This window comes from Aquila chrysaetos, chromosome 5 (genome assembly GCF_900496995.4).
Source record: "Aquila chrysaetos chrysaetos chromosome 5, bAquChr1.4, whole genome shotgun sequence".
NCBI classification, from domain to species: domain Eukaryota; kingdom Metazoa; phylum Chordata; class Aves; order Accipitriformes; family Accipitridae; genus Aquila; species Aquila chrysaetos.
The window spans coordinates 76,017,620-76,039,729 of NC_044008.1; the positions used below are offsets into that span (position 1 = coordinate 76,017,620).

The window sequence follows — 22,110 nt, forward strand, 5'->3', positions numbered from 1 at the left end:
AAGAGAGCGGGGTGCCGGCATGGCAGGTGCCCTCCCCTGGCTGTGCTGAGCCCTTCATTTTTCAAACCGTCAGATAATTCATTTCAGAGCGAGTCCCCCACCGGAGGAGCAGCAGCTTAACTGCTGACATATTAATTTTCCTGACCAGGAGCCAGCATTGTTTGTGGGACCGGGGCCGGCGCTCGAAGGGAGCTGGGGCTGGGCGACCCTGCTGCGCGGCGCGCTCGCCTGCCTCCCTGCCTGCTAATTGCTTGCTCACCAGACTGTGAGAAAATAATTGCTGCTATAAATTTTCTCTCTTTCTCTGCATAAGATATCCAGGGGAGGCAGCATGGGCGCAGCCGCTGCCTGCCAGCCCTGGGGAGAGGGCAGCGTGGGCTAGGTCCGTGGCGGACGGGCACAGCGGCTGCCCGCGCTGGGCTGCTCCTCAGGGCTGAGTGCCGCAGCAGAGCCGGTGCTGGCAGCTCCACAACCGTGCCGGGCTGGTCCCGGAGGCGAGCAGATGTGGGGCGGGGGGGGTGTCTCAGAGCAGGCACCCCCAGCCTGGGTGCCTGCAGCTTGCAGGCAGCGAGGGTTGCAGGAGCTGGGGGGGTCCCTGGCAGCCCAGTGGGCCCCCACGGTGAGGGCTGAGCCCAGCCACAGGTGAGAGAAGAGGGACCCACCGAACCAGGGTGATGAAATGCAGCCTCCACCCTCTAAGCCGCCCGCCTGGAGCCCACCCACCAGCACAGGGGAAACAGGGACGCCAGGCTGCACCACGCTTGCCTTTAATGCCCGTCTCAGCTGGTGCCGTGGGCCGGCTCGGAATAGACCAGCACCAGCCGGCCCCAGCGGTCGGGGTCCACGGGCAGCTTGTCGCGCAGCACCGGCTCCACCAGCAGCTCCAGCCGGCAGGACTGCCCGGCCGCCGGCCGCGGCACCACCAAGCCCACGGCACGGTACAGGCAGGCGTGCGCCAGCCCCAGCAGCTGCACCGGCGTCTGGCCCTGGCGGCAACGGGCACCCTGGCTGAGGACGCGGAAGCAGCCGGCCTGGCCGGGCGGGAAGGTCCAGCGGAGGGTGACGCTGAGCGAGAGCTGCTCCTTCTCGGGGCCCTCCTGCCACCAGAGCTGCGAGGCCGTCAGACTCTGCACCTGCGGCGGGGAGGCCGCCACGCTGGCCGCATCCAGCACCTGCGGAGGGAACCGCAGGACCGTTGGGGCCGGGGGCGAGAGCAGCGGGCGCCCACCCACCCTCCCGGCGCAGGGCAGTGTGGGGCAGCACCGGGGCAGGTGGCTTCCAGCCGGCAGCGGTGGGCACTCACCCGGACCTCCCCGAGGAGGCAGGTGAAGGGTGTCTCCTGCGGGCTGGGCTGGTGGCGGGACACGAGCAGGGAGAGGTCTCGCAGGCTGCAGTCCTGCAGGTCCAGCTCGTAGCACCTGAGAGCGAAGCGGCAGAGCAGCCATGGTGCTGGGGGGGGGGCCCAGAATGCCCACGCCTGCCCACAGGCACCGGGTGACGGCAGGGCACTCACCGGCTGGTCCAGCCATGGGAGCCACGGTCACAGGCGGCAAGCAGCTTGGCGAGGCTGGGTGGTGGTGCGGGGAGGAACCGGGGGTGGTGCCGGCCATTGGGCTCTGCCAGAGGGAGCAGGGTTGGGGGGGCAAGGGGCTGAGCTGGTCCCGTGCCCCACAGCGGGTGCTGACAGCAGAAAGCACGGCGGGGGGGGGCGGGCAGGGTCCTCACCAGGCAGGGAGGTGACGTTGCCCTCGTGGCAGGTACCCGAGTCCCAGGTGGTGAGCTCCAGCGCAACTGCAACCTCATCGGCATGCGGCCCCTCCAGCTTGTACAGCAGGGTCAGGAAGAGCTTGGGGGGCGCCGGCATCTGCAAAGAGAAAAGGCTGATGACCCCAGATCCACCCAGAGAGAGACAGAGAGAGAGAGAGGAGAGAAAGAGAAGAGGCATCGGGTTAGGTCTGCTGGGCAGTATGGGCAGAGAGCCCTGTGGCACGCTCACCACGAGGCCCAGGGGCCACACGGCTCTGCCCGGGCCACGTGGGCCATGCCATGCCGGCATGGCGCCAGCCCAGCGCTGAGGGGGTGGCAAGAGGGCTTCACTCTCCCACTCACCGGATAGCCACGCGCTCCTCGCCGGGGGAGATGGTCCCCTGCAGCCTCAGGGAGCTGCCCCCGCGCCAGGCGTCCTGCAGGCAGCAGCTGGTGCTCAGCCTGCCCTCGCGCTCCAGGTAGAGGGGCTGGATCTCCTGCGCGCTGAGGTCATACCAGGGCCCAGCCTCTTCCTCCTGCAGGACAGGGCAAGCTGAGCCAGGCGGGGAGCCGGGAGCAGGGACCCCCCCTGCCTAGCCCACCCCTGCCCAGCCAGAGCCAAGCTGAGCCGTCACCCCACACCCACCTTCCCAGCCAGGAACCTGCTGGTCCCCATGCCCAGGCTGAAAGAGGTGGCGAGGGGCAGCGTGCAGATGCTGTGCGTGGGCAGGTACTCGGCCAGCAAGCCCCAGAACCTGGAGGAAAAGGCAGGTGTCCGAGCAGAGACCCCTGCTACGGCCACTGCCCCAGCACGGCCGCCGGCATCGCCTCAGCTGGGGCAGAGCAGTGCCAGCTGGTCCTGTCTGGCGGCCATGGCCTCCCGGCAGCCCTGTCCCACCGCCCGGCAGCCCTCCCGGCCCCGGGGTGCTCCTGGCCCCGTCTCCCCCCACGGCCCCTGCCCAGCTAAGCCGCCCTCACTTGTTCTCATTGTGCAGGAAGTTTTCTGCCCCCAGGTGCTCGTAGACCCAGCCGGGAGCGAAGATGGCTGCGGAGAGGTCGTGCTGGCGGATGAGGCGCAGGGACTGCAGAGACGAGTGGTGAGCAGCACAGGCCGGGCCAGGATGTCACCTTGTCACCTGTCCTGTCCCCATTTCCCCAGGTCCCACTGGCCCCATGGTGGAGCAGGACAATGCCATGGGGATGTGCTGCAGCACCTCCCTCTCCAGGGACTGCAGCACAGGGATATCCCAGCTCCCTCTCCATGCATGGCTGGCAACCCAGCGGCTCCGGGTTCCACCATTCCTCACTGCTGCGTCCCCGGGTTAGCAGCCTGGCGTGGCACGGCACAGCTATCGGTGGGAGCTCAGAGCCCTGCGCTCCACAGCAAGAGGCCCAGGGTCCCACTCCGGCCTGGCCCTGGCGCACCCACCTTGTCAGTGTCGAAGCCACCACCGATCACATCCCCGCGGGCAAAGACGTCGACACCGACGTAGACGTCAGTGTGGCGCGGCCCGGCCAGCCCGCGCGTGCGCTCCAGGTGCTCCTCCTTCCAGTTGTAGTTGGTGAACAGCCCATCACAGGCGTCGAAGAACACCCTGGGGACGAGGGTCAGGGTGGCAGGGCGGACGCTGCAGCTGTCCCCGCAGACCACCCCATCGGGGGCTGTGCAGGCCGTGCCCTGACCACCCACGAGCGCTGGGTTTGGGGTGGCCTCATGCCCGCCCCACCCAGGGCCGGTTTTGCCGGGGCGAGGTGGTGAGGCAGGGCCCGACCTCACCTATTCTCCTCGTTCAGCTCATTCTGCCATCTCAGCGCGCCATTCTGCAGGACGCTGTCATACCAGATCACCAGCCCCCCTGGCACGGCGCTGTGCACCTGCGCCGTCAAGTGCCGCAGGAAAGGGGGCAGGTTCCTCACCGCTGCCGCCTGGCAAGAGAGAGCAGGGACAGGTCGGCACGGGGCGAGGACCCCCGTGTGGGAGCAGCGCGAGGGCAGGGGAGGAGGCAGGGAGGCGGGCAGGGCGCAACCACGGCTCACACTCAGCGTGTTCTCCACGTTCACCAGCCAGCCATCAAAGCGGTAGTGCTGGGCGATGCGGGCCAGCTGCTCGCTCACGGCGTGGTATGCCTCCTCCCCGCCAGCCAGGAATGCCTCACACAGCTTCTCCCCGTCTGTCCACTCAGTGATGAATGTGCCTGGGGAGGTGGTGAGACCAGCATCAGCTGTGCGCCCCGGCAAACCCCGTGTGCGCCTGGGGCTCCCCCTTGCAGCCGGCCTTGCCCTCACCCAGCACAGGGACCCCATTCCTGTGCGCCGCATTGGTCCAGCACACGGGTGGGATGGTGACGGTGTGGTGGCTAAAGTAGACGAAGATGTCGATGTACCGCCAGTGGTAGAAGACATAGGGGTTGCGTGTAGCTGAGCCCTGGATGAACCTGCAGTGGCAGAGAGGGAAGAGGGTTGGGCAATGCGGGACGGACACCAGCAGACGGCTGCGGGGCTGGGCAGGACCCTGACTCATGCCCCAGGAGCTGGGCAGAGCTGTGGCACCGAGCCACCCCTGTGGACCCTGGCTAGTGCTGGCCCAAGCACCGTGCTTGGCACCGTGCTCTGGTGCCAAGAACCAAACCCCTCCATCCCTGCCCGCCTGTGGCCAAGCCGGCAGGAAACAAATCAAGAAGTGGAAGAGTTTTGGGGTTTGAGGTATTGAGCCCCGCTACCACATCTCCCCTCCGCCCTGCACGTACCTGTCCTCCAGGTACCCGCCGCGCATGTCATGGCACACCAGCGTCCGGGGCCTCTTGCTGCGGAGCGAGGGCTGGCGCTTCGCCAGCGGCACGGCGGAGACGTTGAAGTCGTCGTTGCTGTCCGGCTGCCAGGCCAGCAGCTCCTCCAGGCTGGACAAGAAGAAGCTGACGGGCTCCGTCGTCCTGGTGTCGAAGTGCCTCGCTGGGGCAGGTGGGGAGGGCGAGGACGGGGTCAGCGCGGAGCGCTGCCCGTGCGGCTCGGCACCGGCACCGGCACCGGCACCGGCCCCGGCCCCGGCCCCGGCCCCAGCCCAGTGGGGACCCAGGGGTGCAGCGGGCACCCTCCCCGCGGTGCCTCACCTGGCAGGGGCTGCGGGCGGGCGCTGACGGTGTCGTGCAGGACGGTGGTTCCCCGGGGCTCCGCCGCCGGCTGGAAGCTGCCCGGGGAGGGGGGTGGTGAGAGCCGGGCCAGGCCTCGGTGCTGGCCGGGCACCCGCCGCCGGGCCGGCCCGGGCCAGCACCGCGGCCAGCGCCCGCCGAGTCCAACCGAGCCCCGGCCCGGATCCCGATCCCGATCCCGCTCCCGATCCCGATCCCGATCCCGGCCCGCCGCACACCTCCGCCGCCGCCGCCGGCCGGCCCGCTCCGTTTCCGCCTCCGCCGGCTCCTCCGCCCCGGGCCCGGCCCTCTTGCCGCGCCGCCCGGGCCCCTCCTGCGCCTCCGCCATGGCGCTGCCGCCGCCGCTGCCCGCGCTGACGGCGGCGCCGGCCCCGGCCTGGCCCGGCTCTCCCGGAGGCGCGGCCCGCGGAGCTCCGCCCGCCCCGGCCCCGGCCCCGGCCCCGGCCCCGGCTCCGCGCCGCCCCCAGCGCCCGGCCCGCCCCGGCCGCGCTCGGCGCCGCCTGGACCCGTGTGTCCTGGGCTGGGCCGTGTGTCCTCGGACGGGCTGTGTGTGTCCTGGGATTGGGACGTGTGTCCCGGGATGGGCTGTGTGTGTCCTGGGATTGGGACATGTGTCCTCGGATGGGCTGTGTGTGTCCTGGGATGGGACGTGTGTCCTGGGCTGGGCCGTGTGTCCTCGGATGGGCTGTGTGTGTCCTGGGATTGGGACGTGTGTCCCGGGATGGGCTGTGTGTGTCCTGGGATTGGGACGTGTGTCCTCGGATGGGCTGTGTGTGTCCTGGGATGGGACGTGTGTCCTGGGCTGGGCCGTGTGTCCTCGGACGGGCTGTGTGTGTCCTGGGATTGGGACGTGTGTCCCGGGATGGGCTGTGTGTGTCCTGGGATTGGGACGTGTGTCCTCGGATGGGCTGTGTGTGTCCTGGGATGGGACGTGTGTCCTCGGATGGGCTGTGTGTGTCCTGGGATTGGGACATGTGTCCCGGGATGGGACGTGTGTCCTGGGATGGACTGTGTGTGTGCTGGGATTGGGACGTGTGTCCTGGGCTGGGCCGTGTGTCCCGGGATGGGCTGTGTGTGTCCTGGGATGGGACGTGTGTCCTGGGATGGGACATGTGTCCTCGGATGGGCTGTGTGTGTCCTGGGATGGGACGTGTGTCCTGGGCTGGGCCGTGTGTCCTCGGATGGGCTGTGTGTGTCCTGGGATTGGGACGTGTGTCCCGGGATGGGCTGTGTGTGTCCTGGGATTGGGACGTGTGTCCTGGGATGGGACGTGTGTCCTCGGATGGGCTGTGTGTGTCCTGGGATGGGACGTGTGTCCTCGGATGGGCTGTGTGTGTCCTGGGATGGGACGTGTGTCCTGGGATGGGACGTGTATCCTCGGATGGGCTGTGTGTGTCCTGGGATGGGACGTGTGTCCTCGGATGGGCTGTGTGTGTCCTGGGATGGGACGTGTGTCCTGGGCTGGGACGTGTGTCCTCGGATGGGCTGTGTGTGTCCTGGGATGGGACGTGTGTCCTCGGATGGGCTGTGTGTGTCCTGGGATGGGACGTGTGTCCTGGGATGGGACGTGTGTCCTGGGATTGGGACATGTGTCCTCGGATGGGCTGTGTGTGTCCTGGGATGGGACGTGTGTCCTGGGATGGGCCGTGTGTCCTCGGATGGGCTGTGTGTGTCCTGGGATGGGACGTGTGTCCTGGGATGGGACATGTGTCCTCGGATGGGCTGTGTGTGTCCTGGGATGGGACGTGTGTCCTCGGATGGGCTGTGTGTGTCCTGGGATTGGGACATGTGTCCCGGGATGGGACGTGTGTCCTGGGATGGACTGTGTGTGTCCTGGGATTGGGACGTGTGTCCTGGGATGGGACGTGTGTCCTCGGATGGGCTGTGTGTGTCCTGGGATTGGGACGTGTGTCCCGGGATGGGACGTGTGTCCTGGGATGGGCCGTGTGTCCTCGGATGGGCTGCGTGTGTCCTGGGATTGGGACGTGTGTCCTGGGATGGGACGTGTGTCCTGGGATGGGCTGTGCATGTCCTGGGATTGGGACGCGTGTCCCAGGATGGGACGTGTGTCCTGGGATGGACTGTGTGTGTCCTGGGATTGGGACGTGTGTCCCAGGATGGGACGTGTGTCCTGGGATGGGCTGTGTGTCCTGGGATTGGGACGCATGTCCCGAGATGGGACGTGGGTCCTGGGATTGGGACATGTCTCCCAGGATAGGACGTGTATCCTGAGATTGGCTGCGTGTCCTGGGACAGGGCCACGTGTCCTGGGATGGGGCCACGTGTCCTGGGATGGCCTGTGTCCCAGGATGACCTGTGTCCTGGGATGGGACATGTGTGCTGGGATGTGACCTGTGTCCCAGAACAGGCCCTGCTGTGCAGACTGGGACAGAGCCAGTACCTGGGCCGGCGGCCGCGCCACAGCAGGCAGCCCTCCCCTCCTGCCATGTGCCAGCAGCGCCGGCAGCCCCAGCTCTGCCTGCTGCCCCGGGGAGCCGGGTGCTGCTGTGGGGCTTTGCCCCACCATGGGGCTGGGACGGGGCCCTGGGCCGGCCATGAGCAGGGCAGCTGCCTCCATCCCCCCCTGCAGGGTCCCTGGGGCCAGCCCCCCCAGGGACAGCAGTGCTGGGGCCCTGGAGGCACTACCAGCCCTAGACAGCCTGACCGGCCTCACCTGGGCCTCCCCATGGGGCCAGGGCACTATTTAAGCTCAGCCCTGCTACATTAGCAAGGATGCTGGTCTCCATTTGCAGCTCTGCTCTGCCTGGCCACGGACTCACTGATCCAGACCCCGACCACTGGCTTCCCATCTTGACATCAGACCTGCCTCATCACCGTGGATGTGCCGGATGATCTGGACTCTTGGTAAACCCAGCCGCCACCCCAAGCCTGCCCTGCTCACAGGCTGACTGCTCTGTTACTGCACTCAGCTCCCAGCTCTGAGGCCCTTAGGGAGCAGCTGGCGCTTGCAGAGCCTGGCTCAGGTCCCCCTAGCTCTCCAGGGGTGGTCTGCCCTTCCCTTTCCACCACCAGCTTGGCAGCACCATGCCAGCCCACGGTTCTCAGGGAGCCCCTGCACTCTGGGATTGGGAACCTGCCCTGAGCTGCTTGAGGGTCCCGCACGCACAGAGCAAGAGGACACACTGGAAGTGTGAGTAGGACTTGAAATTGTGGGGTGTTTAATGTGGTCACAAGCTGTACAGAGGGCGGGTAGCAGTACACTGCCCTGAGCCCCCACTCTGCTATTGCATCTACAAAAATACAAAGCCTGGCCAGCAGATAATCTAACTGAAGAGGAAGCAGCTGAGGCCAAGGGCCCTGCACCCAGGGCTGCCAGTGGGGAGCCAGCCCCTCCTCGGCAGCGTTGGCACCGAGCAGAGGCTGCAGTGGGGGGGAACTGTGATGGGGACTTGCAGAGGGGAACTGATGCAATCTGCTTCCCCATGGGAGCATTTGGGGAAAGTGTCAACCCAGAGGGTACCCAGCACCATGCTGCACCATCCATGCCGTTGGGACCCAGCTCTGCAGAAGAGAGGAGGGACCCTTAGTGGTTTTATTGCCTTTACTGCTGGATGCTGAACACCGTCTGCCCTTTTCCAGGAGAGGGAGGCTGCAGAGCGTGGCACAGTGCAAGCGGGGCAAGGGAAGAATACAGTGCATGTGTCTGCACTGCCTCACACCAGGGTACTGGCAGTCAAACCCGTTCAGCTGGTGCCACGAATGTCTGTTCCCCAGCAAACCTAGCTCTGAAGCAGGCACAGGTGAGGATGAGCTCCCTGCTTGCCCCAGGTGAGTGGCTACTGCCCAGGTTACAAATGCAGCAGAGGCTGGAAATGGCTTCAACTCCTCCAGGTGCATCCAATTGGCCTTGAGGAGCTGGGTGTGGGGGTATTCACACACTTGCACAGCTGCTGGGGGTAGTGGCACGCAAAAGGGCTAACAGCTTAATGGCAGGACACATGCCCAGGGTGAGAGGGTGGCAGGGGCTCCTTGGACACCTCCCCCAGGGGAGCAGGAGCAGGGTGGACCAAGTGCTCAGGGGTCCCCACTGTATTTGATGAGGTGGCCACTGAAGGTGATGTAAGTGTCGTACTCATCGCTGAAGACGGCGTTCTCGCGCTCACCCTTGTAGAGCCGCACCCAGACCTCGTCCTGCTCCTGCAGCTCCAGCATGACGCTTTGGCTCTGCATGATGCTGCGGTCGCTCACCTGGGCGTAGAGGATCACCACCTCCACCCCATTGCGCATGATGTGCAGGTATGTCTCCTTCTGGTTCCAGGTGTGCACATTGAGGCTGAAGTAGTAGATCCCGGGGACGTAGCAGTAAAACTTGCCCGTGAACATGTTGAAGTGGTCGTAGAGGTTGACAAACTCCGTGTCAAAGATGAGTGTCTGGTAGTAGTCGTTGCTGTGCAAGGGTTTCTTGCGGCCCACCGAGAAGGCAGCGTAGTGGCTCTTGCAGCGCTCCCCCGGGGCGCCCACACTGCCCTTCTGTCCCTTGGGCCCTGCATGGCCCCTGCTGCCGGCCACCCCTGTCTTGCCAAACTTGCCCTGCATGCCTCGCTCGCCGCGGTCCCCCTTCTCACCTGGGCAAAGCAGGAGGGACAGTTGTGCTGTCAGGGGCAGGTGCCACCTCTAAACCCAGTGCCCTGGAAGACCCTTTGCCTTACAGAAAGGGACGAGGACAACAGGGAATGCCCCCAGCCCCTGCCCCCTCCCTGGGCTCTGATTCTGCCTGTAAAGCTGCTGCCCAGAGGCCACCAGAGCAGAAGCAGCTCATGCCCAGGAATGTCTCCTGCCCACCGCCCCTCTGCCTGTGCAGAGTGCTGGACTGCAGGCACCAGCTCTGGCTTCTCACTCCCAGTTTGCATGAGACTGGCATCACTGGGAGCCTGGCTTTGCGCTGGCCCTGGGGTGATGCTGGCAGACCAGGCAGACTGGTGGTGCCCAGCGGCATGGGGTACCTGGGCTGCAGGTTCGGCTGCGGGCAGTGCCACAGCGCGGGATCCTGCCAGCCCTCACCTTTCAGGATGGTCATGTTGATTTGAGGCAGGGGCTGGTACTGGGGGTAGGAGAAGCGCTGGTCAAGTGGCTCACAGCAGCGAACGCAGCGGGGCCGCGGGGGCAGCCCCTCCTGGGCACTGCTGGCTTTCTGCTCCCGTGTGGCCCTGGGGAGGGCAGAAAGCAAAGCACAACAGGGAGCTACGGGTGGGGGCCAGGGCCCTTTGCGGTGCCAGGGCTGCCCTGGCCCTGGCTGCAAAACACCCTGGCCCAGGGGTCCCCTCACCTGGCGGCAGCATGGTGCTGGGACGGTGCCTCCTTGGGGTCTGTCTGCAAACGCCAGTCAGGGCTGGGGCTGGTCTGGCTCGCCACAGGGGAGGGCAGCAGCAGGCAGGAAAGCAGCAGGACACGGAGCACCCAAAGCCCCTCCATGCTGTGGCAGTGCCCTGTGAGATGCCAGGGATGGCTGAGGGGGACAGCAAGGCCTGGCAGAGCCAGGAGTTGCAGAGATGCCTGGCTGTGCCAGCCTGGCTGTGCCCTGCGCTGTCCCCAGGACAGGACCTGGTGCACCACGCAGCCCCAGGCAGGGCATAGCTGTATTTCCAGCCCCAAAAGGCTACTCTTGCAGCAGCCCTTCCCCAGCAGAGCCCACAGCATGGGTACATGTGCCTCTTGCAGCTGCAGGGACCATCTGTACCTGAACAGCTGCTTTTAGGTGGACCGTGTGCCTTGGTGATGCTCCAGTGAGCACCCTGGGAGACCCGCGTTTGGGGCAGTGCAGGGGCTCCAGGCTCACCAACAAGCTGGGAGCCAGGGCTATGCAACTCCCAGAGCCTTGGCATGCATGGAAGAGGGAATTACCTGGGGAGCCAAGAGTGGAATGGAGCAGCAGCTTCAGCTTCTGGCTGACTGTCGAAGCACTGCTGCTCCTACTCAGCCTGGATTCAGCTGCCTCCCATGGATGCCTAAGAGTGGCAACTCGGGGTGTCAGCACCTGAAAAAAAATTACAGGCAGCTCCAGATGCCATGGGGCAAATGTTGGCGTGCAGCCCTGCCTGTTGTGGGAGGCCCCAGCCCTGCCTGGGGAAGGTGTCTGCATCCCTCCTCCTGCCCCAGACCGTGCAAGGATGCCTGCAGCACAGGCTGCCCACACCCCGTGAAAGGGGCTCCTGTGCCCCAGGAGCTGCCAACCCTTGGTCTGAGAGTTTGCAAGGAGACAAGACCCACTTCTCTGGAGACATGGGTGTGGGCTGGCAGCCCCAGCTGGGAGCCAGCTGCCATGGGAAGAAACCTTCCTGGGAGCCCACACCCTGCGTGGGGCCAAAGCCAATATTTGCAGTAGCCGGTGGCACCATGGCACAACCTGGGCAGCTCCACTGCCCTTCCCTGCCTTATCACAGCTGTGTCCGCTTGAGGCATGGGGCTGGGCCCACAGCACCTCGCCCTGCAGCCCCAAAGGCGCCAGGACAGCTGTGGCCAAACACGTGTGCGGCACTGCCCAGCCATTTGGCATCCTGCAGCAGCAGGGTCTGAGGCGGTGCTGGGCCACGACTGGACAGGCACAGCGCTGCAGGTGTGGGCTGCCTGGTCCCACACCCTGCCATGCTGGGGCCTTGCAGCGCTGGGATGGGGAAGGCTGTTTGCCAGGCTCTTGTCTCCATCAGGTGCCTCCCCGAAGGGGTACGGCCTTCACGTTTCTCCCCTCCCCAAACACTGTCCCCCCCGCACTGTCTGGCCATGCTCCACAGGACGGATGAGATCCTTTGCCAGGATCCCAGAGCGCCTGCCCCAAGGCGCAAAGGGCCCTGCACAGCCCTGCGTCCTGGAGGTGGGCCAGACCATGGGGAAGTATTTTGGGGCCGAATCCTGCTGTTTTGGTGAATGTCTGCTCTCTGAGCACTGGGTTCTCAATCAGTCATTGCCAGGCTGGGCCAGCCTGTGGGCAGGCTGTTACCGTTGTCCCCCGAGCATGGGGGCTAGTGGGGTCCGGGGACCGGGTGGCCGTGCTCCGGCAGCGGGCGCGGAGGGTGTTCGAGGCCAGGGTGGATGCCTGGCTTATGAGTCACCTTTGCTGGGGCCAGGAAGGGGCGGAGGAATGGGGAAAGGCTCCTAAGGGCTTTCCCACTGCTCGCACCCTCCATAAAGGGTCTGTCCCCTCACATGCTTCCTGGGTGCCCATGTACCCCCATCTCTGTCCCCCCTGCCTCTCACCCCATTATCTCGGCCCATGTCCCACTGGTGCTGCTGGGTATGGGGAGAGGCAGGGCTGTGGGCACCGCATGCGGGCAGCCTGGCGCCGCATCCTCCCTGCCTGCGCCCTGGCCTGGTGCCTGCCCATGCTCAGCTCTGCGGGCAGGGGAAAAGCAGATCCATGGATAGAAGCACAGAGGAGGCCAGTCAGGGGCTTGTGAGCAGATATCATCCAGGGCAGCCTTGGCCCTGGCTCTCTGCACCCTGTTTGGCCTCCAGCTGTGCCAGCCACATGCCAGTGAGCATGGCATGCAGCCCACCACGGTTTCAGGAAGCCCGTGGTTTTCCCTCAGCTCTGGGACCATCAAACCAGACATTCTCCTGGGACCTGAAGCAGGCTCAACCCTGGGGAAAAAGCAGCTTCACAGGGAACTGCTCCATGAGGAGAAGAAATCCTTCACCAGGAAATTCTGACTGAGAAAGGCAGTGTGCTTCCCAGGCTGTCGTAGGGCTGGAAATGGAGGTGAGCACGCTGTGCACGCTCAGTGCCATTGGCAGCACGGTGCACCCACCAGCAGTGTGCAGGGCTCGCCGAGGGCCCCGAGTGTGTGTTTCCCCCTGCACCCTGCAGGCACGCTGGGCGGGAAGTGCCCGTGTACGCATTGGCATACACCGTCCTGCTGAAGGGACGCTGTTTTTCCTGTTGGGGTTGGATGCTCTCCAGGAGCAGTTTGGAGATTTAAATTCAGTGGCTGCTAAAGCCTTGGGACTGCAAGTCAAAACATCCTGAAATACATTCCAGGCGGCGATGAAGACCAGGATGAAACAAGAGCAAACCCTGGGAGAGGGAGGAGGGGGCTCAGAGCAGCGGGGGCTGTGCGGAGGCAGCAGGACCTGCACACTCACCTCGCCCTCCCTGCTCAGGGGGGTGGATGCAGCCCTCCCTGAGCTGCAGCAGCCAAAGCTGGGATGCCTCTGGGGTTGTGCTGGTGGGATGGCTCCCCCCGCCTTTTGCTGCAGCAGCTGGAATGGCTGCAGAGCTGTTTGCACCCCTGGAGCAGTGCAGACCCGGTGGGCAGCAGGGTGGGAGCTGCACGGGGCAGCTGTGGTAAAGGACCAGCAGGGTAGTTGCAGCCCTCCAGCTCCCGCGGCACCCGGCAGCACCAGCCAGACATTGTGCTGGGGACCCCAGCAGCCACCATGTCCCCCCCAGACATGCCCGGGGGTGGCCCAGCCCTGGGTTTGACACGTTCGTGGGGACTGGCTTTTTGGGCACACGGCTGAGGCAGGGCTGGGGGAGTCGTAGTAGATCTGTGCAGGGTCAAGCCGGCACTGCAGGCTCCAGCAGTAACCCTCTCCCAGTGACTGTCGTCCCGGAGCTGCTGTGAGTCGGGCTGTGAGGTTCAGCCCTGCGCTCCCCACCGCGCCGTTTTCGGGCAGGGCAGGGGCCTCACTCAACTGGCCGGACTAGGGGTGGGGACACACACCAGTCCCCCTCACTGGACGCGCCCCAGGGCACCCGCGCGCCTGGCAAGGCAGAGCTGCCTCCTGGGTGGCTCTGTACCGATGCCGCAGCGCCTGTCGCCGACAGCACCCGCAGATGGGTATGCAACGAGGTGCAGTGCCGGGGCACCAGTCCCCAGGCCTGCAGGCCCCCCCCCCCCCCAAACCTGCTCCCCACCTACCTTTGGGGCAGGGCCGTTCCCTCCTGGTGCTGCCTTTCCTTCCCTAGAGCATCCCCCCGGTGCCGTCCTGCCAGCCCCCGGGGTGCGGGGCAGAGCCTGCCCGCGACGGATCGGCTGCTGCCTCCCGCTCCGGCTGCCTCTTCTCCCTCGGCCTGGGCGGAAATGCACTTTCTAGAAAGTAAAGGAGGCAGCGGAGGAGCGGGACGAGGCGCGCAGCCCTCCCACTGCCAGATGTGAGCCCGGCAGCGCGGGCGGCCGGCATTAACCATGTGTGCTCCCGGCGCCTGCCAGCACCGGGCCTGCGGCCAGGACCGTCGCTGGCCCGAGGTCAGGGAACGGGGGCGGCACGTGCCAGGGGGTTCACTGGTGTCGGTGTGGGGGGGGGCGCTGGGACCCCGGCGGCTGCAGCAGTGCCCCGGGGCAGGACCCTGCCCCACACCGGGAGAGCCGCCGGCCGTTTCCCCAGCCCCGGGGGCACCGGAGCCTGCCCAGCCCCGACCGGGGACGGGCCTTTCGTGGGCGGCTGTGGCAGCCAGACACGCACGGGTGTCCCACGGCGCTGGGTAGGATCTGTCCCTGCACCCCAAGTGGCGGGGGGGGATACGGGGCACGTCCGGGCCAGCGCTGGCGCGGTAGAAGAAGCCGCGGGCAGGGGCCAGCCTGCACCGGGGGCTGCACCGGGGTCGTGCCCACCGGACAGCCGGGCTGGGCCCACCCGGGGGGCAGGGCCCCCCCCCCCCCCCGGGGGCAGGGCCGCCTCCTTCCCCCGCAGTGCGGCTCCCCGTCGCTGGGCTCCAACGGCCCGTACGTGGGTTTGGGGGGGGGGGGGGTCGGCTCCGGTCGGGGCTGGCCGGGCCCGGTTCGGGGGCGGAGCAGGCCGCGGGGCGGACTGCAGCTCCCAGCATCCCCCGCGGCGCGGCCGGGGAGGGTGTGCAATAGGGGCAGTGGCGCGCGAGGGCTGCTGGGAGTTGTAGTTCCCGCCGCGGCCGTTTGGCCGCTGCCGGCTGCCGTGGCGGTGCGCGGGGCCTGCCGGGAGCTGTAGGCGGCGGCGGCGGGCTGCGCGCGGCTGCGCGCGGCGGCGGGGGGGGGAGGCGGGCGGCTGCGCTCGGGTGGCGCCGCGGTGAGCGGGGACAGCGGGGCGGGGGGCGCGGGGCGCGCCCGTGGGGCCCTAAAGCCGGGCCGGGCCTGCAGCACGGGGGTCCCAGCCGAGCTGGGGCGGGAGCACCGCGGGCCCCGAGCACCCTGCTCGGGCGGGAGCGTCGGGGTCCCCGGGGCTGTGCCCCGGGGCGGAGGGTGCCGGCGGCGCGGAGGCCCTCAAGGCCCCGCTCAGGCCGCCTTCCCGGCGGCTCGCTCGGGGAAGGGGCTCGGGGGTCCTCAAGGGCGGGCCCGGCGGAGCCGAGGGGGTCCCCGTGTCCATGGCCGGGGGGGGTCCCAGTGACCGTGGGGGGGTGTTCCCTCCTGTGTCCATGGTCGGGGGGGTCCCGTGACGATGCCCGAGGGGGCCGGGGGTCCCGTGGCGGTGCTCAGGGCAGGTGCTGGGGTCCCTACAGCCGCGGCGGGGCCAGTACACCGAGCGGGGTCCCCGGGGCCCTGCCGAGGGCGATGCTCGGGGGTCCCGGCAGGACGGAGTGGGTGCTCCCTCCCCGCGGGGTCCATCCCCAGCCACAGCGGGGCCCCGGGGCGAGCAGCCGTCCCTCACGGGCTCTCCCGTGTCCCGGCCGCGGCCCGGAGCACACCCGCCTGCCTGGGGCTCGGCCCCCCACGCTCAATGCAGCCTCTGTTCACACCTCGGGCTGCTGAAAGGCACATTGAGAGAGCCCCGCGGCACAGCTGCCTGCGGGGAGCACGGCCCGTGCCCAGTACCAGGCCCGGGGCCCCACCGTGGCCGGTGATGGGCCCTTTGGGGACAGCACTGGGCTGGCAGCTGTCCTCTGCCCTGCCCCGGGCTGGGGGTCCTTGCCCCATGCTGCGTGGCACGGGGTGAGAGCAGGTGGTGTTGGGGAAGCTTCCAGTCCCGGGGGGCTGCTTGCTCCCTGCACCGCGTGGAGCGCCCGTCTGCAGGAGCGCAGGGAGCTGCAGCGTCCCCTGCGCTGCACGGAGGGAGGTGGCAGGGAGAGGCACTGCCGGTGGGCACAGCCCGGGGTGGGCTGAAGGTACCCACCTGCGAGTCCTGCCCAGAGGAGATGCTATGACCGTGGGCAGGCCTGGCAGGGGTGGGGGGGGCTGCTGCAACTTTAAGGCTGGGCAGGTCAGGGTATTTGTCCCTTGGACCCAGGCACTGTGCTTCCTGCTCAGGCGTTGGCATCCTGCTCGGGCGCAGCTGCCACGTGTCTCCCGGTGTCCCTGTGGGGCCTGGGGACATGCTTGCCGCTCACTAGCTGGACCCTGCTCCGGAGGCAGCAAGGGTCGTCCTTGCTGCTGGAGGGGAACCTCCCTCCTGGGCCTGTGCGGGGACGCTGCTCAGCAGGACACCCCGACATAGGTTCCAGGGGCTCCGCCCGGGCCGGGGTGCCTCAACTCCCTGCCTGGGCTGCTGCGGACCCTGGGGCAGGTAGAAGTGCTGAGCAGGTTGTGCATGCCTGCCAACACACTGGGGCTTGTTCTGGTCTGGGAGTAGAGAGGGGGGTTCAGAAGGGGCTGAGAGTGGCTCCAGCAGCAAAGCAGCCCCCTTGGTGTGCTGGCTCTTCCCTGCGCAAAACGGCAGCACCTTCTCCTGCTGCAGGAGAGGGGATGGGCCCCCTCGTCTCTACCTCGTGGCTGTGCCCTGCTGCCCCCCCGAGCTCAGTGCAGTGCCAGGCTCCAGCTCTCTGACCTGTTTCTCCCCTCATTGCCACCAGGTTCTCCTCGCCCCCAGTCTGATGCCCGTCCCGCCCTGCCATGAGTCTATGAGCCCCCTGCGGATCAGCGTGGGTGGCCTGCCTGTCCTCGCGTCCATGACCAAGGGTGCTGACCCCCGCTTCCGACTGCGCTGGAAGGCCATCGTGCTGTCGTCAGCCTGCGTGGGGTTTGTGCTGCTGCTTTTCTGCCTGCACCGGTCCTCCCCGGCACGGCCCATCCCTCCCAATCCTCGTAACTGGCAGCTCAGCCTGCAGGCAGGGGACCGCTACAATGACACCTACCCGCTGTCCCCACCTCAGAGAAACCCCGAGGGTGTGCGCTACCGCATTGGAGTCATCGCGGACCTGGATACACAGTCCCGGGGCTCTGAGGAGCACACCTGGTTCAGTTACCTGAAGAAGGGCTACCTGGTGCTGTCGGACAGCGGGGACAGCGTGATGGTGGAGTGGGACAAAGATGAGAGCGTGCTGCAGTCCCACCTGGCTGAGAAGGGCAGGGGCATGGAGCTCTCCGAGCTGGTCGTCTTCAACGGGAAGCTGTATGCTGTGGACGACCGGACAGGAGTGGTCTACCAGATTGAGGGCAACAAGGTGGTGCCCTGGGTGATCCTCCCGGACGGGGACGGCACAGTGGGTAAAGGTGAGCTCCCCCATCCCGCCCTGCAGATGCAGAGCAGTGAAGCCTTTGGCTTTTTGCGGTTCGCTGGGGTGGGGTGCACCTTTTCTGTGACCCTGTAAGCCCAGCTGGGCCTGGGGCAATTCCTGCCCAGGGACTGGCTGGCTGCATGGGGGAAGGCTGTGCCCAGCACTGGGCTGTCTGGTGTGGCGGTCAGGGGAGTAGGAACCGGTGTGATGTCTGTGTTTTGGCCGAGCCCCGGCTCATGCTACTCTCTCCACTGCAGGCTTCAAGGCAGAGTGGCTGGCGGTGAAGGACGAGCACCTCTATGTGGGGGGACTGGGCAAGGAGTGGACGACGACAACAGGGGAGGTGGTGAACGAGAACCCTGAGTGGGTGAAGGTCATTGGCTACAAGGGTGACGTCGGCCATGAGAACTGGGTGGCGAACTACAACGCGCTGAGGGCTGCAGCGGGGATCCGACCCCCAGGTACTGATCGAGGCTTCCTCCTGCCACCCTATGTCCAATACCCTCTGCAGGCTTTGGGGCTGAGGTCTCCCTACCCATAGATACTGGGACTGGTGTGAGATTTAAAGGATGCTGGAGGCCACAGACCTCCCCCTGTCCTGGCAGAGAGGCCATAGCCTGCCCTGGCCAGTTTTCTCCCCTGTCTGGGCCATGAGCAGCTCGAGGGTGGCTTAGCCAGTGGGCAGAGGAGGTCATGCCAGGGTGCCCCTGCCCAGCTCTGGGAGGGACTCGGGGAGCTGCTGCACAGCCAGTGGGGCAGGAGGAGGTGGAAACGTTCGCAGCAGTTGCCTGCGCGGGGCTGTGACCTCCCCGGCTGCGGTGCCTTTTGGAGCGGGGAAGGGTCCTGCCCCAGCCTGGCAGGTGCCCCATTTGCCCCGTGCCGTCAGACACCGCTCCCTGCCGCAGGTTACCTGATCCATGAGTCAGCCTCCTGGAGTGACACCCTGCAGCGCTGGTTCTTCCTGCCGCGCCGCGCCAGCCACGAGCGATACAACGAGAAGGCAGACGAGCGGCGAGGCACCAACCTGCTGCTGAGCTCCACCCAGGACTTCGGGGACGTGACGGTGGGACGTGTGGGCGAAGTGGTCCCCACCCACGGCTTCTCCTCCTTCAAGTTCATCCCGGACACGGACGACCAGATCATCGTGGCGCTGAAATCGGAAGAGGACAACGGCAAGATCGCCAGCTACATCATGGCCTTCACGCTGGACGGGCGCTTCCTCCTGCCAGAGACCAGGATCGGGAGCGTGAAATACGAGGGCATTGAGTTTATTTAACCGACTTTTGCACTGGACTGGAGGGGTGAGGGAGGCCGAGGGGCGCTGGGGCAGGCCCTGCCAGCATGCTCCTAGCCGGGCGCTCTGCCGAGGGATGCCGGGCAGCGCTCCCAGCTCTGTAGTTGGCCTTGGCGTCTCCTGTAAAGTGTTGGCTCTGCTGCAGCAGGCGTGGTGCGAGTGTTTCGGCAGTGGCACCTGGTGGCAAGGGACTGCCACCACAGGGTGCTGCAAGCCCCAGACCAGGAGACAGATGGCGAAGTCCCCTTGCGCCGGTTCCCCGGGCAGGCCCCGCACTGCAGCCATTAGCGTCCAGCCCTTAATTGCAACAGAAACCCTCTGTGGCAAGTCAGTGGTTCTGGTGACATCAGGGCTCCAGTTTTGCAGCTGAGGAGGAGCCTGAGCCCCTGCTCTGCCTTGTGACCCGCCATGCTGCGGTGCTCCCCGGGTGGAGGAGCGGGTGTCCAGCTGGAGCAGTGGGCCTGTCCTCGTACCTGGGGGAATGGGTCTGACCCAGGCCCTGGAGCCCAGCCACGCTGGCAGCCTGTCCTGGGGCCACCCTGCAGGAGAACCTCTGATCCATGTGCTCAGCACCTAACTGGGAATGTACCAGAGACGTGGGGACAAGCATCCCTATGGGGAGGAGCATCCTTGAGGGCACGACTGGCAGGATCCTGCCCCGTTCCTGATCTTCCAGGGGTCAGGGTGGCTAGGGGGCATGGGGCCACGGCAGGGCATCACAGCCGGGGCAGGCGAGGGCTGTCTACGATGTCATAGCCACGGGGGATTTCATCAGGCTTTTTCCCCAGAAGCTAGTCTTCCTTCCCTTTTCCCGTAAGCTGGGTGAGTGGGTGGCTGGGGTGACGAACAGCCCTGAGCACTGGGGAAAGTCTTATGTGGGAGGGGACTGCGGTGGTGTCCCTCTGCCCCGGTCACCGAGGGGGACACAGCATTTCCCGCACTTCCAGTAGCACCAGGGAAGAGGCTTTTAGTGGCTTCAGGCGCCGGCAGCCAGGGCCACTCCTGGCGCTGCTGTACCGGCACAGCGGCTCTGCTGGCGGGGCTGGGGGAAGTGAGTGTGGCCCCAAGCGACTGATGGGGTCAACAGCTGTGGCTGGGTGTAAAGTGGGCACATCCCTGCGCTTGGCCCCATGCCATTCCCAGCTGCAGGTCTAGGAGGTATGTGGTTTGCTGGCCATGTGTCTTCTCCCAGCTCTGGCTGTGCACGGCTCAGGCCCCAGAGGTGCCTCTAGACCCAGAGCTGTCAGCTCCAGGAAGAGCCGGGACCTGGACAGAAGCCGCCGGGAGCTGGCGGCCCACGCCTGCTCCGAGGGCTGCCGTACTCGGCACAGGAGGGAGAGCCAGAAGCACCAGCTTGGCTTCCCAGGGCCGGAAGCAGCTGGGAAGTGTTCGCAGCAGCCCCAGGCTTTTCTGGCCAGGGAGCCCTTCCCGAGCTCGCCAGCGGTGTTGTGAAATCGCAGCAGCAGCCTGTGGCCCCCCAGGAGGAACTTGCACAGGTCTCGGGAGCCAAAAGTGCGAAACATGGGCATGTGCAGGCTCCCGGGGCCTCCTCCCCACCCCGCTAACTGCAAGAATTGCAGCTCCTGGCCTGGCCCTCGCTGCCCCGGCTCAGCCGAGCCCCTGTCCCAGTTTGCAGGGCAGCACAGCTTCACACCAGCCACCAGCGAGGCGCTGGGGCCAGTGTTTGGCTCTGCAGTGCACCCCAGTTTGGCAGGGGAGACCTGCAGGCACAGGGCAGCTGGCGGGAGACGGGGCGACGGCGGTGCCAGGACCTTCCGCAACCCTGGCTGCGGGAGCGGGACCTCCTTCCCCCTGGAGCTGGCCTGCGGTCCAGGGTCCCCCAGGGACGGGTCCAATGTGATGTCAGGGCGACCTTGCGGCAGCCCCGAGTGCCTGTGGGAATGCTGCCAGCAGAGCTGCTGTCGGAGGGACCCTGGCACGGGTGGGAGCAGGCAGAAGTGCAGCTTGATAAGTGGCTGCCTTGTAGCTCCGGGCAGAAGCCCCCAGCTGACACCAAAACGTGTTTGGGCCGTCTGGGTGTCTCCCTGTGGCTGGGGGTCCCTGTTAACACCCTTCCCCTCGGGCAGCTCTGCCAGCAGCCAGGGCATCAGAGAGCTGGGACCGGCTGCTGCGGTTCAGGGGGGGCCTTGGGCCCCCTGTGCCTCCCAGCTGCCCCGCTTTGGGTACCAGCTGGGCTTGGGGGAGGAGGGGGCCTGTTGATGCAGTGGCCGGGCTGTGGTTGGGTGGGAGCACCCTTGGTGCAGAGAGCTGGTGGGGACGGGCGGCCCTCCTGAGAGCTCAGCCAGGCTGGCCCCCCCCGCCCCTGTTTACAGTGTCAGGCACCTCTGTGAGCCGAGTGAGGAGCGCGTACGAGGCTGGACACGTGTTTTCGTTTAGCCCAGACAATGACTCACGTCGGCGCTGGGCTGCGAGCGGACACGCTCATCTCCTCTGCGGGGCAGCTCTGCCCTGGGCACGGACCCATCCCCAGCGCTGTGGGCAGAGCTGGCCTCGCCAGGGCACGTGGCCTCTGGGGCTGTGCAGCACCCGGCCCAGTGCACCCGGGGTGCGTCCCCAGACCATGCTGGGCGCCAGCTGGCATGGGCCACGTTGGCCACTCTGCCTTTGCCTATGCTTCACTTGGCACAGCCTCTCCTGGCCTCGCTCGCCCTCCTGGCCTGGGGCCGGTGGCTCCACAGCACCTGTTTTGGCCCCAGGGCTGTCCCAGTGGCTGTCCCTGCTGTGTGGCCCCTTCTTGTCCCCTGGGCTTAGCCAGGCAGGGAGCTCTGCACCCCGCTGGGAAGTGGGGCCTCCCCTTACCATGGCCCCCTGTGCCTCCAGACCATCCCACCGGCTGCCCTGCCTGCCCACGCCAGCCCTTTTCCTAGCGATCTGGCTGGACCCCATCTCCCCATTCCCTGTGCAGGCAGGATATCAGGGGCCTGGGAGGCTGCCAGGGCCCGGGGCAGCAGTGCGGTGTGGGCAGCAGGACCGTCAACCCCTGCCTCACCACAAATGCGACTGGGCTGAAGCATCTCTGGGCCCCCAGATCCTCAGCTCCACAGTGCCCTCGGAGCAGCGCAAGTGCCCAGCAGCACCAGGGTGTGCGGCAGCACCCCGCACCTTGGGCAGCCGGGCCGGCAGGACTCGTGGTGACTGCTGCCAAAGCATCTGCAAACTCTGTGCCCCGCAGTGGGGTTGCGGACCTGGAGCCCCAACTCCAGGTTTCATCCAACTTCCCAGCACTGTGAATGCAGTCACCTCCCCCAGGTTCCCTTTAGCCTCAAGCAGGGCTTGGACCGGGTTCGGCTGCCCGCATTTCCGCTGTTTCTTTTCATCCTGGAGGGCAAGCAGCTCTGACACCTCCCTCAAACATGAGTAGCCGTGGCAGGGCAGCTCTGCAGCAAAAGGCTGGCTCGGGAGCAGGTTTTGCAGCCGCTGGTGCCGTTTGTCCCCGGCAACGTGTGTGCCCGTGGCACCCGGCTCAGCTGTGCTCCGAAGCCGTGTCCCTGCCCAGAGGCAGAGCTGGGCTCCCTGCCCGCTTCGCGGGGACGAAGGCACCGCTG

General features: G+C 66.6%; 3 protein-coding genes across 6 annotated transcripts; 1 reads left to right on the forward strand and 2 right to left on the reverse strand.

The window, feature by feature from the left end:
- Positions 1 to 751: 751 nt before the first annotated feature.
- Positions 752 to 5,235, reverse strand: ENGASE (endo-beta-N-acetylglucosaminidase). Of its 3 annotated transcripts, none has more exons than XM_041123357.1 (14): positions 5,116 to 5,235; positions 4,854 to 4,932; positions 4,494 to 4,695; positions 4,033 to 4,181; positions 3,784 to 3,941; positions 3,524 to 3,672; positions 3,176 to 3,341; positions 2,725 to 2,828; positions 2,393 to 2,501; positions 2,110 to 2,282; positions 1,726 to 1,880; positions 1,514 to 1,619; positions 1,304 to 1,418; positions 752 to 1,172 (listed from the first exon to the last, which is right to left on the reverse strand). In XM_041123357.1, exons 1-14 carry the CDS (start codon positions 5,218 to 5,220, stop codon positions 780 to 782), a joined length of 2,163 nt encoding a protein of 720 aa, XP_040979291.1. In that variant the 5' UTR covers positions 5,221 to 5,235; the 3' UTR covers positions 752 to 779. The 3 variants fall into 3 exon arrangements, with proteins under 3 accessions (XP_040979291.1, XP_040979290.1, XP_029869892.1); XM_041123356.1 differs by having other exon boundaries at positions 1,514 to 1,616; positions 4,854 to 4,930; positions 5,111 to 5,235; XM_030014032.2 differs by having other exon boundaries at positions 4,854 to 4,930; positions 5,111 to 5,235.
- A 2,813-nt stretch (positions 5,236 to 8,048) lies between these two features.
- On the reverse strand, positions 8,049 to 14,081 carry C1QTNF1 (C1q and TNF related 1). Of its 2 annotated transcripts, none has more exons than XM_030013128.2 (5): positions 13,769 to 14,081; positions 10,755 to 10,858; positions 10,187 to 10,339; positions 9,915 to 10,064; positions 8,049 to 9,478 (listed from the first exon to the last, which is right to left on the reverse strand). In XM_030013128.2, exons 1-5 carry the CDS (start codon positions 14,035 to 14,037, stop codon positions 8,928 to 8,930), a joined length of 1,227 nt encoding a protein of 408 aa, XP_029868988.1. In that variant the 5' UTR covers positions 14,038 to 14,081; the 3' UTR covers positions 8,049 to 8,927. The 2 variants fall into 2 exon arrangements, with proteins under 2 accessions (XP_029868988.1, XP_029868989.1); XM_030013129.2 differs by having other exon boundaries at positions 10,755 to 10,887; positions 13,769 to 13,935.
- A 692-nt stretch (positions 14,082 to 14,773) lies between these two features.
- CANT1 (calcium activated nucleotidase 1) lies at positions 14,774 to 18,688 on the forward strand. The gene is made up of 4 exons (XM_030013130.1): positions 14,774 to 14,888; positions 16,606 to 17,245; positions 17,508 to 17,711; positions 18,156 to 18,688. The coding sequence occupies exons 2-4, from the start codon at positions 16,627 to 16,629 to the stop codon at positions 18,524 to 18,526; spliced, it is 1,194 nt and encodes a 397-aa protein (XP_029868990.1). The 5' UTR covers positions 14,774 to 14,888; positions 16,606 to 16,626; the 3' UTR covers positions 18,527 to 18,688.
- Positions 18,689 to 22,110: the final 3,422 nt, after the last annotated feature.

Coding starts and splice junctions, on each gene's coding strand:
- ENGASE (XM_030014032.2), bottom strand. CDS start 5,220: ATGGCGGAGGCGCAGGAGGGGCCCGGGCGGCGCGGCAAGAGGGCCGGG. Junction 4,696..4,853: donor CCGCCCGCAGCCCCTGCCAG/GTGAGGCACCGC, acceptor CACCTGCCCCAG/CGAGGCACTTCGACACCAGG. Junction 3,942..4,032: donor GAATGGGGTCCCTGTGCTGG/GTGAGGGCAAGG, acceptor CCACCTCCCCAG/GCACATTCATCACTGAGTGG.
- C1QTNF1 (XM_030013128.2), bottom strand. CDS start 14,037: ATGGTTAATGCCGGCCGCCCGCGCTGCCGGGCTCACATCTGGCAGTGG. Junction 10,859..13,768: donor GGAACGGCCCTGCCCCAAAG/GTAGGTGGGGAG, acceptor TGCCACTCTTAG/GCATCCATGGGAGGCAGCTG. Junction 10,065..10,186: donor ACCGTCCCAGCACCATGCTG/CCGCCAGGTGAG, acceptor TTTCTGCCCTCC/CCAGGGCCACACGGGAGCAG.
- CANT1 (XM_030013130.1), top strand. CDS start 16,627: ATGCCCGTCCCGCCCTGCCATGAGTCTATGAGCCCCCTGCGGATCAGC. Junction 17,246..17,507: donor GGACGGCACAGTGGGTAAAG/GTGAGCTCCCCC, acceptor TCTCCACTGCAG/GCTTCAAGGCAGAGTGGCTG. Junction 17,712..18,155: donor AGCGGGGATCCGACCCCCAG/GTACTGATCGAG, acceptor TCCCTGCCGCAG/GTTACCTGATCCATGAGTCA.